At 41.1% G+C, this 14355-nt stretch overlaps 1 protein-coding gene and 1 long non-coding RNA gene across 6 annotated transcripts in view; both read right to left on the bottom strand.

Moving 5' to 3' along the window:
* The window catches only part of LOC135573307 (gastrula zinc finger protein XlCGF57.1-like), a 103440-nt gene that overhangs the window by 25198 nt on the left and 63887 nt on the right, over positions 1-14355 (bottom strand). For 2 of the 5 annotated variants that reach the window (XM_065022181.1, XM_065022191.1), the window contains exons 1-3: positions 6232-6337; positions 5054-5292; positions 1823-2062 (exon numbers count right to left, since the gene is read on the bottom strand). The exons of the other annotated variants lie outside the window; for them this stretch is intronic. In XM_065022181.1, the coding sequence (XP_064878253.1) occupies positions 1823-2062; positions 5054-5156 (343 nt within the window). In that variant the 5' untranslated portion in view covers positions 5157-5292; positions 6232-6337. Of the gene's footprint in view, positions 1-1822; positions 2063-5053; positions 5293-6231; positions 6338-14355 lie in introns of those variants that run through there. 5 annotated transcript variants of the gene reach the window in all.
* On the bottom strand, positions 492-1816 carry LOC135573345 (uncharacterized). The gene is made up of 2 exons (XR_010464672.1): positions 1379-1816; positions 492-1063 (listed from the first exon to the last, which is right to left on the bottom strand). It is a non-coding gene; the product is annotated as an uncharacterized LOC135573345 (long non-coding RNA).

Below are 14355 nucleotides of genomic sequence, written 5' to 3'. Positions count from 1 at the left end.
TTTGTCAATAGCTTCGAGTGGGATCTGAAGTAGAGGTCTACCGATTAATCGGAATGGTCGATTTCAAGTTTTCATAACAAATCGGAAATCTGTATTTTTGGACAATGATTTGGCTGAATTCTTATACAGTGGGGGAAAAAAGTATTTAGTCAGCCACCAATTGTGCAAGTTCTCCTACTTAAAAAGATGAGGCCTGTAATTTTCATCATAGGTACATACGACGCCAGGACAGCGGAGTCAATCACCACCTTCCGGAGACACCTGAAACCCCACCTCTTTAAGGAATACCTAGGATAGGATAAAGTAATCCCTCTCACCCCCCCTTAAAAGATTTAGATGCACTACTGTTCCACTGGATGTCATAAGGTGAATGCACCAATTTGTAAGTCGCTCTGGATAAGAGCGTCTGCTAAATGACTTAAATGTAAATGTAATAGGTACACTTCAACTATGACAGACAAAATGAGAAGAAAAAAATCCAGAAAATCACATTGTAGGATTTTTTATTTTTTTTATTTGCAAATTATGGTGACCATATTCCCAAGAATCTCCATGGGTTTGGTACAGGTAGGCAGTCACTGTAAATAAGAATTGGTTCTTAACTGACTTGCCTAGTTAAATAAAATAAAACCATTATAATATGCCAGTACATTAAAGCCATGATAATGCATGCAATGCTTTTTTATAAAGGTATTTTATTTAACGTGTTCTGGTACCTCGGAGACCCGCAGGTCACCCGCTCTGACTCACTTTTGGTTCCAGCAAATCCTAATTTACACATTAAGCATTGGAGAAGTGGGTATCTGCCGCTGCCTCCTCCGGCACACATCTCCTTTGCATAGAATTCGTGAGGATGTTGATTTTGGCCTTTGGAATAGACCACAACCCCTGAACAGGATCGATACATCCGAACATCACACCTGCTAGACAGGAATGTCAGTGTTTTGCCATGGCCAGCGAAGAGCCCGGATCTCAATCCCATTGAGCACGTCTGGGACCTGTAGGATCGGAGGGTGAGGGATAGGACCATTCCCCCAGGAAATGTCCGGGATCTTGCAGGTGCCTTGGTGGAAGAGTGGGGTAACATCTCACAGCAAGAACTGGCAAATCTGGTGCAGTCCATGAGGAGATGCACTGCGGTACTTAATGCAGCTGGTGGCCACACCAGATACTGACTGTTACTTTTGATTTTGACCCCCCCTTTGTTCAGAGACACATTATTCTATTCTGTTAGTCACATGTCCATGGAACTTGTTCAGTTTATGTCTGTTGTTGAATCTTGTTATTTTACATACAAATATTTACACATGAAGTTTGCTGAAAATAAACGCAGTTGACAGTAAGAGGACGTTTCTTTTTTTGCCGAGTTTATTTTTACCTTGTCAGCTCGGGGATTCGATCCAGCGACCTTTCGATTACTGGCCCATCTCTCCAACCACTAGGCTACCTGTACGTAATTCATATCAGTAGGCTGCGCAATACAAAAGGGGAATAAAACTAATCTAAAACTATCTCATAAGTCATGAAAATGATGAGCCATATCATCCTCCACTCACTATCAAAAAGGGTTAGAAACTACACAGACTCATTTCATAGAATTTAAAAACACTGTCAGTTTTACTACACTTCTTCAGTCTACTCTCTGATCACTCCAGATCGCCCAGTGAATAAAACAAATGCTGGCAATACTGGTGTCAAATCATGCAAGTGTCAGTAACATGAAATAATATATACGTTCTCATTGAAACAGTTATACTGCAACTTTTCATGCACAGCGGAGAAGTTGTAACGAACAACAAAATTAGACGGAACCAGCTCTTACCATGACTAACAGATGTCCCAATCTTCTCCTCCTCTTCTTCATCTTTAATGTTGACATTCAGCTCCAGTGTTTGACTGCAGTCTTCCAGCTTCACTGATGCCATCTCTGGATCCTGCAGTGTAAACTGGGCTCCACTGTCACAATCAGGACCCAGTGACTGTAGGTTTCTACTCAGTGTGGAAGGAGAGAGGCAGGCTGGGTTTGTCCTCACTGTTGATGTTACCGACCTCATACCTGAGTCTGCAAATAGTATAAGAGAAACAGACAAGATATTTTCTTGACAGTTTTGGCAAGGTCTTTATTCTTTACTAAATATATATATTTTGTTCAATTATCTAATTCATTGCTTGACTTGGACTGAAAAAGTTGTCGATAAACATTTTGGGTGCTGGTACTGTTTATATTTTGGTGCAGGAGCTCCACAATACTTTTGAGCTAAAACTTAACCTGTAGTAGATAAATGCATAAAAGACTCAAACCATTTTGTACAAGGTTACAGTTTTAGGCATCACTATGTGATATTTTCATTGATAACCTTGTATTCACGGTTTACTTCAAAAAACAATTGTACAAGCCTCATATCAGTAGGCTGGTACTGTATGTATTCATATCAGTAGGCTGGTACTGTATGTATTCATATCAGTAGGCTGGTACTGTATGTACTCATATCAGTAGGCTGGTACTGTACGTATTCATATCAGTAGGCTGGTACTGTACGTACTCATATCAGTAGGCAGTTACTGTACGTACTCATATCAGTAGGCTGGTACTGTACGTATTCATATCAGTAGGCTGGTACTGTACGTATTCATATCGGTAGGCTGGTACTGTACGTATTCATATCGGTAGGCTGGTACTGTACGTATTCATATCGGTAGGCTGGTACTGTACGTATTCATATCGGTAGGCTGGTACTGTACGTATTCATATCGGTAGGCTGGTACTGTACGTATTCATATCGGTAGGCTGGTACTGTACGTATTCATATCGGTAGGCTGGTACTGTACGTATTCATATCGGTAGGCTGGTACTGTACGTATTCATATCAGTAGGCTGGCACTGTACGTATTCATATCAGTAGTCTGGCACTGTACGTATTCATATTAGTAGGCTGGTACTGTACGTATTCATATCGGTAGGCTGGTACTGTACGTATTCATATCAGTAGGCTGGCACTGTATGTATTCATATCAGTAGGCTGGTACTGTATGTATTCATATCAGTAGTCTGGTACTGTACGTATTCATATCAGTAGGCTGTGCAATACAAAAAGGGAATAAAACTATTCTAAAAGTATCTCATAAGACAAGAAAAGTATGAGCTATATCATCCTCCACTCACTATCACAAGGGTTAGAAACTGCACAGACTCCCTTCATAGAACTTTAAAACACTGGCAGTTTGTCTACCTCACTTCTTTAGTCTACACTCTGATCACTCCAGATAGACCAGTGAATAAAACACATGCTGGCAATACTGGTGTCAAACCACCAAGTCTCAGTAGCATGACATAACATCTACCTTCTCATTAAAACAGTTCATCATGAAATCCTGCCCTGCCCTTCTAAAGTATTCAAAAGCCAAGTTAAACAGATCACCGACCATTTCGAATCCCACCGTACCTTCTCTGCTATGCAATCTGGTTTCCGAGCTGGTCACGGATGCACCTCAGCCACGCTCAAGGTCCTAAACGATATCACAACTGCCATCGATAAAAGACAGTACTGTGCAGCCGTCTTCATTGACCCGGCCAAGGCTTTCGACTCTGTCAATCACCACATTCTTATTGGCAGACTAAACAGCCTTGGTTTCTCTAATGACTGCCTCGCTTGGTTCACCAACTACATCTCAGACAGAGTTAAGTCTATCAAATCGGAGGGCCTGTTGTCCGGACATCTGGCGGTCTCTGGGGGTTCCACAGGGTTCAATTCTCTGTATATATCAATGATCTCGCTCTTGCTGCTGGTGATTCTCTGATCTACCTCTACGCAGACGACACCATTCTGTATACCTCCGGCCCTTCTTTGGACACTGTGTTAAACCTCCAGATGAGCTTCAATGCCATACAACACTCCTTCCGTGGCCCCCAACTGCTCTTAAATGCTAGTAAAGCTAAATGCATGCTCATCAACAGATCGCTGCCCGTACCCGCCCGCCCGACCAGCATCACTACCCTGGACGGTTCTGACTTAGAATATGTGGACAATTACAAATACCTAGGTGTCTGGTTAGACTGTAAACTCTCCGTCCAGACTCACATTAAGCATCTCCAATCCAAAAATAAATCTAGAATCGGCTTTCTGTTTCACAACAAAGCTTCCTTCACTCGTGCTTCCAAACATACCCTCGTAAAACTGACTATCCTACCGATCCTTGACTTCGGCGATGTCATTTACAAAATAGCCTCGAACAGTACTCAGCAAATTGGATGTAGTCTACCACAATGCCATCCGTTTTGTCACCAAAGCCCCATATACTACCCACCACTGCGACCTGTATGCTCTTGTTGGCTGGCCCTCGCTTCATATTCGTCACCAAACCCATTGGCTCCAGGTCATCTATAAGTTTTTGCTAGGTAAAGAACTGCCTTATCTCAGCTCACTGGTCACCATAGTAACACCCACCAGTAACACTTGGTCCAGCAGGCATATTTCACTGGTCATCCTCAAAGCCAACTCCTCTCCTTCCAGTTCTCTGCTGTCAATGACTGGAACGAATTGCAAAAATTACTGAAGCTGGAGTCATATCTCCCTCACTAACTTAAGCATCAGCTGTCAGAGCAGCTTACCGATCATTGCACCTGTACACAGCCCATCTGTACATAGCCCACCTAACTACCCCATCCGCATATTGTTATTTATTTTTGCACCTCAGTATCTCTACTTGCACATCATCATCTGCACATCTATCACTCCAGTGTTAATGCTAAATTGTAATTAATTTGCAACTGTGGCTTTTATTGTCTTACCTCACTAATCTTACTACATTTGCACACACTACATATAGATCTTTCGTTTGTTTATCCCATGTGTAACTCTGTTGTTTTTGTCGCACTGCTTTGCTTTATCTTGGCCAGGTCACAGTTGTAAATGAGAACTTGTTCTCAACTGGCCTACCTGGTTAAATAAAGGTGAAATAAAATAAATAAATATAACAGTTCTACAGCAACTTTTCATGCACAGTGGGAAGTTGGAACGAATAACAAACTTAGTTAGATAGAACCTGCTCTTACCATGAGAAACATTTGTCCCAATCTCCTCCTCCTCTTCTTCATCTTTAATGTTGACATTCAGCTCCATTGTTTGACTGCAGTCTTCCAGCTTCACTGATGCCATCTCTGGATCCTGCTGTAAAAACTGGGCTCTACTGTCACAATCAGGACCCAGTGACTGTAGATTTGGACTCAGTGTAGAAGGAGAGAGGCAGGCTGGGTTTGTCCTCACTGTTGATGTTACCGGCCTCAGACTTAATCTGAGTTGGCCAGTATTAATAAAGAGAAACGGACACAAAAGTTAGTGCCAGAACTGTCAAGACTTTCTTTATTCTCTAAAAATATGGTTTATATTTAGGTAAAGGAGCTCCACAATACTGTTGAGCTAATTTTCTATAAGAGGAGCATGAGCTCAAACAGTAGAAATTTGAGGTGCTGGTACAAGTCAAGCACTGATTTCAATAGATCTGATAGCTAAGCATTGGCAACAAAACATTAATTAATTCACATTATACAAAGCATACACTTTAAATTAGGCAACACAACTCTAAATGCACTTAATCTATAGTAGATTTCCTGAATTCACATAAATGCACAAATTACTAAAAAAACATTTAGTACAAGTTTGCAGTATGTTTTAGGCAGCACTATGTACTATTTTCCTGAATAACCTAGTCTTCCCTGTATTATTTCAATCAAAAAACAATAGTATTTCCGTTCACACCATAGTAACATTTATAGATAGACAGAAACAGCTGAATGTCTCATGATTAGTACACATGTAGAAAACTGATTGATAATCATTACATTTAGCTCCAAAACAGTAGCGCAACCGTAAAATGGTCTCTCTGCTGCACCCACTGCCTGCACTGAAGTATGTTGATGCAGACCGAGTGGGTTCCGCCATTTTACCATCTCCCGAATTTTACACAAAACCAAAAACGACATGTAAAACGAACCCAGAAATCTCAAATAGATTGATCGTTTATGAAATTACATTGACGAAATTATATACATCCACTCAGACTACCAAAGTATCTAACTATGTGACTTGAAAAAGATGATCACGTTCACTCACGCGGTTTGACATAAAAAAAATAGCACATAAAACCTTTATCAAACCTGATAATACCTTGACGTATTTGTTACCCAGCATGTTATGAAATGTTCTTTCGATATTAGAACGTGCTATTACATACCAGTAGTAATATATTTGAAACGGACACAGAAGTTGTCGTCTCGACTGCACAATTCTGACGTATCCTTAATTCTGAAGAATGATGTGCGCCTGCGCGGAACTTCCTGTTTCCCCACTACCAGTTTCTAAACACAGAGACGTAACAACGCGAGACTTCAGAGAACGCTTGGGAAGCAGACCAAGCCCGGTTTGAGAAGTGAACAATTCTGATACTTTTGCAGCGGCTAATGGGGATCCTAATAAATACCAAAAAGATTCCGTCGGCACACACTTGAAACATGGCCATTCTTTTATCAATTTCATAACTGCAGTTGCTTATTCACAATAGCTCACACTGCATATGATTTATATCCTAGCATCACAGGTAGTTGCTGAATCGAATCCCCGAGTTTACATAGCATTAATCTGTCGTTCTGTCCCTGAACAATGTAGTTAACCCACCGTTCCTTAGTAGGCAGTCATTGAGATAAAGGTAAGAAATATATATTTAAAAAATCACGAGTAGCAAGACCGAGGTGAAGTTGGTTTCATATTCAGACATTCATTCGCCAAAAGCCATTGCAATTTCAAATGAATTGATTGCAATAATGAAGCCATTGCAATAACAAATGAATTGATTGTCACAGAAACAAAAATAGATATGGTTTATTCTATAAAATCTATCAAATATCATTTAAAACTGTATAAATCGGGGGATCACGTGACCCTTGAACGAGATGGCCGCGTGAACTAAACTCTGCACAAGTAGTTTCCAATTCCTAATCTTACCTCCACTCCAAGCGCACACTCGTTTAGCTTTAGTAAGAAAAAGTCATGGCGGCTACAAAAGGCGACATACGGAAAAAGCCTCCAAGAAGAAGCTAGCGCCATTAGCCAGGAGCAAGAGAACCCGCTCCCCCACGAGGCACAACCTCGCACTCTGTCGAAGACATCCTCTCGGAGTTGAGATCCCAACGTACAGAACTAAACACCAAATTAGATGCCATTAACTCTCAGCTCAGTGCGATAGGGGGCAAGGTGACAATCCTGGAAAACACATTGCCTGACATCAACAACAAGATAACCATAAACGCGGGGCGCCTGGACGAGGCAGAGGGGCGAATCATATCCATGGAAAACTTATTGGCAGATGCCATGGAAACAATAGCATATGCTAAAAAGAAAATCGAGCATCTGGAAGAGAAAACAGAGGACCTGGAAAACGGGGCGAAGGAATAATTGTGTTCTATTCAATCTGGGCGAAAAAGAAGAGGGAAACATGCCACTGATCCGCTACCTGCAAGACAAACTTCACGAGTGGCTCCACCTGCCCACCGACAGGCCCATAGAACTCGAGAGAGCTCACCGAGCACTGAGGCCCCCACCAGCAGCCAGACAACCACCGCGCCCAATCACCATACGTTTCCTGAGATTCACCGACAAGGAACGAGTCCTACAGGCGGCGAAAAACAACACCATCACAGTGGGAAACGCCAAACTCGCTTTACACCAGGACCTGTCAACTGGAATACGCCGAAAGCGCCGAGAATTTGACGAAGTGAAGAAATACTCCATTGACCGAGGCATCTTCAGGGGATTCAAATACCCAAACGAGCTCAGGATTCTTCACCAAGGAGCCTTGCGACACTTCAAAACTCCCGAAGAGGCAAAACGTTTTTTGAAAGACAATACTGGCCAATGAGAAACAGACCAATGACTAAATGCGATTAATGCCATTACTAAAGGAGGTAAGACGACATATAGCCGATATCCAGAGACCCACCCCCTAAATGTCATTACAGCCGTCCAATTTATATTTATTTTCCTTTAACTGAGAGGGATGGGCTGTATAGCCTAACCTAGGCCTACTAATGTTTCAGCCTACTTTTATTTCCCTGTTTTTTTTGTGGTTGCTATTATTACCTGGGGTTCCCTATGTCCCTTGGGGGAGGTATATGTAGGCTGGGCTATTGATTTTATTTTTCTCCCCTCTTTTACTGAGGTCTGGACGAGGGCAACTGTGTTATTTACTCAATGCGGGGTGGAGAGGATGAGGCATTTCTTTGGTGGGGAGAGGGAGACGTTGTGCGTTGCTAACTGTTCCCGGTTTTTGTTTTATTCGGAACACAGAATTGAGACTGAGCGGGGGGGTAATAGATCCAACGGGATGTGTAGAGTTGTTTGGGAACTCGGCTGGGGTGTTCAGAGATTATTATTTTATGTACACCATTTATTTTCCTTTTATGTGAACGCAGCTGTAATTACTATCCACTTTTACCCAGCGATGACTTGCACTAAAGTTCGATTACTGCTCGATGACGATGACTAATACCTTAAATCTATTGACATGGAACTGCCATGGTCTAGGGCATGCAATAAAACGGAAAAAGATACTATGTGCTCTAAAAAAGGAAAAAGCAGACATTGCGCTATTACAAGAGACACACCTCTGTGATGCTGAACATGCCAAACTCCGCAGAGCTTGGGTGGGACAGGTGTATTTCTCATCTTTCAAATCAAACAGTAGAGGCACAGCCATACTTATCCATAAAAATGTTACATTCATAATAGACAAAAACATATCTGGAGGGGAGATTTATTTTGATAACTGGGTCACTATATGGTCAACCAATTACTATATTAAACATATACGCCCCTAACACAGATACTCCTGCCTTCATGTCAAAAATTATAACCCTGTTCAATGAGCATTGTCTCCTTTGGTGTGGTGGCCGGAGATTTTAATTGTACCCTTAACCCAACCCTAGACAAATCATCTCAAGTCCCCACCACAAATCCTAGATCTGCAAAGATGTTGAACTCTCTTACTAAAGAGATGGGGCTGATAGATATCTGGAGAGAGAATAATAGCTCATCTATGGACTATACATACTACTCTAATGTCCATAACACCTACTCCTGTATAGATTACATTTTTATCCCAAAGAGTTTCATAAATTCAGCCACTTGTACAATCGGACCCATAGCACTTTCAGATCACGCCTTTGTCCACCTCCGCTTTGACCTCTGCAAAAACATCCCGAGGTCAAAGAGCTGGAAATTCAACACCTCCATGCTATCAAATGACGAGTTCCATACATTAGTAACTACATGGATAGACAACTACACACAAGACAATAAAGATTCCCCTGTTTCTCCGGCCACAATGTGGGACGCTGCTAAAGCCACACTAAGAGGTCATCTAATTGCATATGCTTCCTCTAAGAAAAAAGCAATGGAAGCACACAGGCTAGATCTTGAGAGGGAGCTGGAATGCTGTGAAAAAATACATAAACAATCCCTAGACAGCACTTCCTGGAGTCATCTTAAAGCAGCCAAAGCCAAACTGAATTTGGACTACACTCGGAGATAAAAAAAAGTTTTCTTTACTAAACAGAAATACCATGAGTATAGCAATAGGCCCAGTAGATTGCTTGCTTACCAATTAAAAAGGAGCAGTCAGAGCGTACAATCATGGCTATCCGAACAGCAGAGGACGAGGTCACATATGACCCAAAAAGATCCATTTAACTTTTCATGATTTTTACTGCAAACTATATACCTCTGAGAGAAAACACACGGAGGCAGAACTCCACTCTTTCCTAGAGGGAATCTCGCTACCTAAACTATCAGAGACCGACCAGGAAGATCTCAACTCCCCTTCACTCCTGAGGAGATCCTGGAGGCAATTACCTCCATGCCACCTAATAAGTCCCCAGGCCCAGATGGATTCCCCAGAGAGTTCTATAAAGCTTTTGGCCCCAGCTCAGCCCTATCTTCATGCCAATACTGGAGGATTTTTGCAAAACGGAGTTCTCCCAGACTCAATGCACACAGCTCGCATTACAGTGTTGCTAAAAAGGACAAGGACCCCCTATCCTGCTCGTCCTTCCAGCCCATAAGCTTGTTGGATTTCGACTATAAAATAATTACCAAATTGCTCGCCATAAGACTAAACACTCTTCTTCCCAAAATAATAAAAGCGGACCAAACTGGATTTATTAGAGACAGATACTCTTCTGATAACATTCGCCGTCTTTTTGATATTATTGATCAAGTAAACGCACAAAAGACCCCTGTCCTGCTGGCTTCACTGGATGCTGAGAAGGCGTTTGACAGGATGGAGTGGAGCTTTCTGTTTTCAGTCTTAGAAAAGTTCAATATGGGCCCAAATTTTATTAAATGGATCAAATCACTATACTCTCATCCAAATGCCATGGTGACTACTAATGGACTGAACTCTGACAGATTCCCTCTGGAACGGGACACAAGACAAGGGTGCTCGCTGTCCCCGCTGCTCTACTTGTTGGGGGCGGAGCCTCTGGCAGAGCTGATAAGGAGCAATCCAAGTATTATGGGTGTTTCTGCAGGTGGCCTGCAGCACAAGATTTCGCTTTACGCGGATTATGTCTTGCTCTACATATCCAACCCTGAGAAATCCCTCCCTCTCATTTTAGACACAATTGCTCAGTATGGCAAGTTTTCAGGTTATAAGATCAATTTTAACAAATCCACTGTCTGCCCTCTCAATATTACACTCACCAGCTCTATGAAGACACTTTGTCCTTTCCAATGGAAAACACAGGGGTTTCAATACCTCGGGATCTTCATAACACCAGATCTGAATAGCCTTTTTAAGGAAAATTATCTTCCACTCCTGGATCGAATCAAGAACAATCTCCAAACCTGGATCTCCCTCCCAATTAGCTTAGTAGGAAGAATTAATGTAATCCGTATGAACGTCCTCCCTAGACTGAACTACTTATTTCAGATGCTCCCATGCTATCTCCCAGTTTCCTTCTTCAAAACAACTAACCAAAGCATCACCAAATTTATATGGGGCAATAAAAAACCTAGGATCAAGTTTTCCACTTTATCAAAACCCGAATCTAAAGGTGGCCTTGCCCTTCCCTCCCTTCAATTGTACTACTGGTCTGCCCAAATCCGCAACATGCTAACATGGATCACAAACAGACAAGAGTCAACGTGGATTCAGATAGAAGCCCAATCCTGTGGTTCATTGCCCTTAAGCTCAATTATATTCATTAATAACTTTAGTGAAGTGGGCAACATAGCCAAATCCTTTGTGATTTACAGCACCCTACTAGCGTGGAGGGACTGTAAGAAATACCTGGGCATTTCCTCCCAAATATGTTCTCACTCGCCTATAGTAGGCAACCCAGACTTGCCAAAAGCCCTGAGGGATGCCAACTTTAATCTTTGGCATACTAGGAATCAGGACCTTTTCAGACCTATTTCATCAGAAAACCACTACACTGAAATCCTTTCAAGAGCTCTGCAGTGAATTCGATGTGCCAAGATCCCATTTTTTTCAATATCTTCAAATTAGACATGTAATTTCCTCATTTACCTCCAAGAGGAGGTTTAGAACTCAGTTGAACGAAGTTGAAACCCTTCTTGTCACAGCACAATCCATTAAAGGCAAAATATCTTGCATCTATAGACTCCTTTCTGAGAAAGGAAGCTCCTCCTTTACTCCTTTGAAAATAATCTGGGAAAAGGACCTTGGTCTGACTATTAGTGATGAGTTATGGGCGGAGGTTTGCGACAAGGTATACTGCTCCTCTACCAGTGTAAAAATGAAAGAATCTAATTACAAATTTTTGTACAAATGTTATTATACTCCTTTGAGACTCCATAGAATGAAAACAGATATGTCTCCTAACTGTAAAAGATGTACCTCTGAATGTGGAACCTATATGCATGTATTTTGGAGCTGTAGGGAGATTGCCAGATTCTGGCAATCTGTACATACCGCTGCACAGAAAATACTAGAGGTACAGTTTGATATGACCCCATGTATCTATCTTCTTAATGCCCAGCAGGACTTTGTTCTTGATCCTGACAGAGAAAATTTGCTTATGACTATTACATACTTTGCTAAGAAATGTATTCTTCTATTGTGGGCCTCTAATACCCCCCCTACATTTAAAATGTGGATTGACCAGATTGTTGACTTTCTTCCTCTTGAAAAGCTCACTTATGACCTCCACAAGAGACAGCCCAAGTTTGATAGACTCTGGTCCCCACTATTCAACTATATTTCAAACTGGACAGAGTGAACGGGGTGACTAGGGAAATGCGCAGATACATTTTGTGTAAGGTACTGTAAAACCTAAAAACGAATTATTGGCCCATCGTCTCAGCGAATGCTTGAAATAGCTGATAAGAACCTTGATAGTGCTGCTGCAAGTGGTATGTTTGTTTTTTTGTGTGTGTGTTTTTATTTTAATTTAGTTTTTGAGTACGTGTGCGTATGTGTGTGTGTGTATGTATATGTGCGTATGTATGTATGTATGTATGTATGTATGTATGTATGTATGTATGTATATACATGTACCAAGGAAAATATATAGATTAAGAAAAATAAATGCTTTTATTTGACTTTATCATTCATTTTAATTGTATTTAAATTTTTTCAAATGTATTAATATTTTTTGACTTTTTATTTTTTTAAAGCCTGTCACATCTGTGAATGTGGAATGTGTTTTGTTGGTTGATTGAAAAACAAGAACTTAATAAAACTTTAAATTTAAAAAACTGTATAAATCAATAACTAATTCACCGTTTGTCACAGAAACATCAAACTATGTATGATATATTCTATAAATGTCTAGTAGACTTTTACAACCTTTGCTTTGAGTAGAAATTCCCGTTTTGATTTGATAGAAATACATAAAATCTCAAATATTGCATTTAAAGATGAAGAAATCAATAACTAATTCAGTGATTGTCTCAGAAAAAAGTGAGAATATGCATTTAAAATAACTTTAAAATAAATGTTAATTTCATGTGCAATTTGTTCTACAGTGCCTTGCGAAAGTATTCGGCCCCCTTGAACTTTGCGACCTTTTGCCACATTTCAGGCTTCAAACATAAAGATATAAAACTGTATTTTTTTGTGAAGAATCAACAACAAGTGGGACACAATCATGAAGTGGAACGACATTTATTGGATATTTCAAACTTTTTTAACAAATCAAAAACTGAAAAATTGGGCGTGCAAAATTATTCAGTTAATACTTTGTAGCGCCACCTTTTGCTGCGATTATAGCTGTAAGTCGCTTGGGGTATGTCTCTATCAGTTTTGCACATCGAGAGACTGACATTTTTCCCATTCCTCCTTGCAAAACAGCTCGAGCTCAGTGAGGTTGGATGGAGAACATTTGTGAACAGCAGTTTTCAGTTCTTTCCACAGATTCTCGATTGGATTCAGGTCTGGACTTTGACTTGGCCATTCTAACACCTGGATATGTTTATTTTTGAACCATTCCATTGTAGATTTTGCTTTATGTTTTGGATCATTGTCTTGTTGGAAGACAAATCTCCGTCCCAGTCTCAGGTCTTTTGCAGACTCCATCAGGTTTTCTTCCAGAATGGTCCTGTATTTGGCTCCATCCATCTTCCCATCAATTTTAACCATCTTCCCTGTCCCTGCTGAAGAAAAGCAGGCCCAAACCATGATGCTGCCACCACCATGTTTGACAGTGGGGATGGTGTGTTCAGGGTGCTGTGTTGCTTTTACGACAAACATAACGTTTTGCATTGTTGCCAAAAAGTTCAATTTTGGTTTCATCTGACCAGAGCACCTTCTTCCACATGTTTGGTGTGTCTCCCAGGTGGCTTGTGGCAAACTTTAAACAACACTTTTTATGGATATCTTTAAGAAATGGCTTTCTTCTTGCCACTCTTCCATAAAGGCCAGATTTGTGCAATATACGACTGATTGTTGTCCTATGGACAGAGTCTCCCACCTCAGCTGTAGATCTCTGCAGTTCATCCAGAGTGATCATGGGCCTCTTGGCTGCATCTCTGATCAGTCTTCTCCTTGTATGAGCTGAAAGTTTAGACGGACGGCCATGTCTTGGTAGATTTGCAGTGGTCTGATACTCCTTCCATTTCAATATTATCGCTTGCACAGTGCTCCTTGGGATGTTTAAAGCTTGGGAAATCTTTTTGTATCCAAATCTGGCTTTAAACTTCTTCACAACAGTATATCGGACCTGCCTGGTGTGTTCCTTGTTCTTCATGATGCTCTCTGCGCTTTTAACGGACCTCTGAGACTATCACAGTGCAGGTGCATTTATACGGAGACTTGATTACACACAGGTGGATTGTATTTATC

Source organism: Oncorhynchus nerka, linkage group LG2, assembly GCF_034236695.1.
Source record: "Oncorhynchus nerka isolate Pitt River linkage group LG2, Oner_Uvic_2.0, whole genome shotgun sequence".
NCBI lineage: Eukaryota > Metazoa > Chordata > Actinopteri > Salmoniformes > Salmonidae > Oncorhynchus > Oncorhynchus nerka.
The sequence above is the reverse complement of the archived record's forward strand: the minus strand, read 5'-3'. Positions and strand labels throughout refer to the sequence as shown.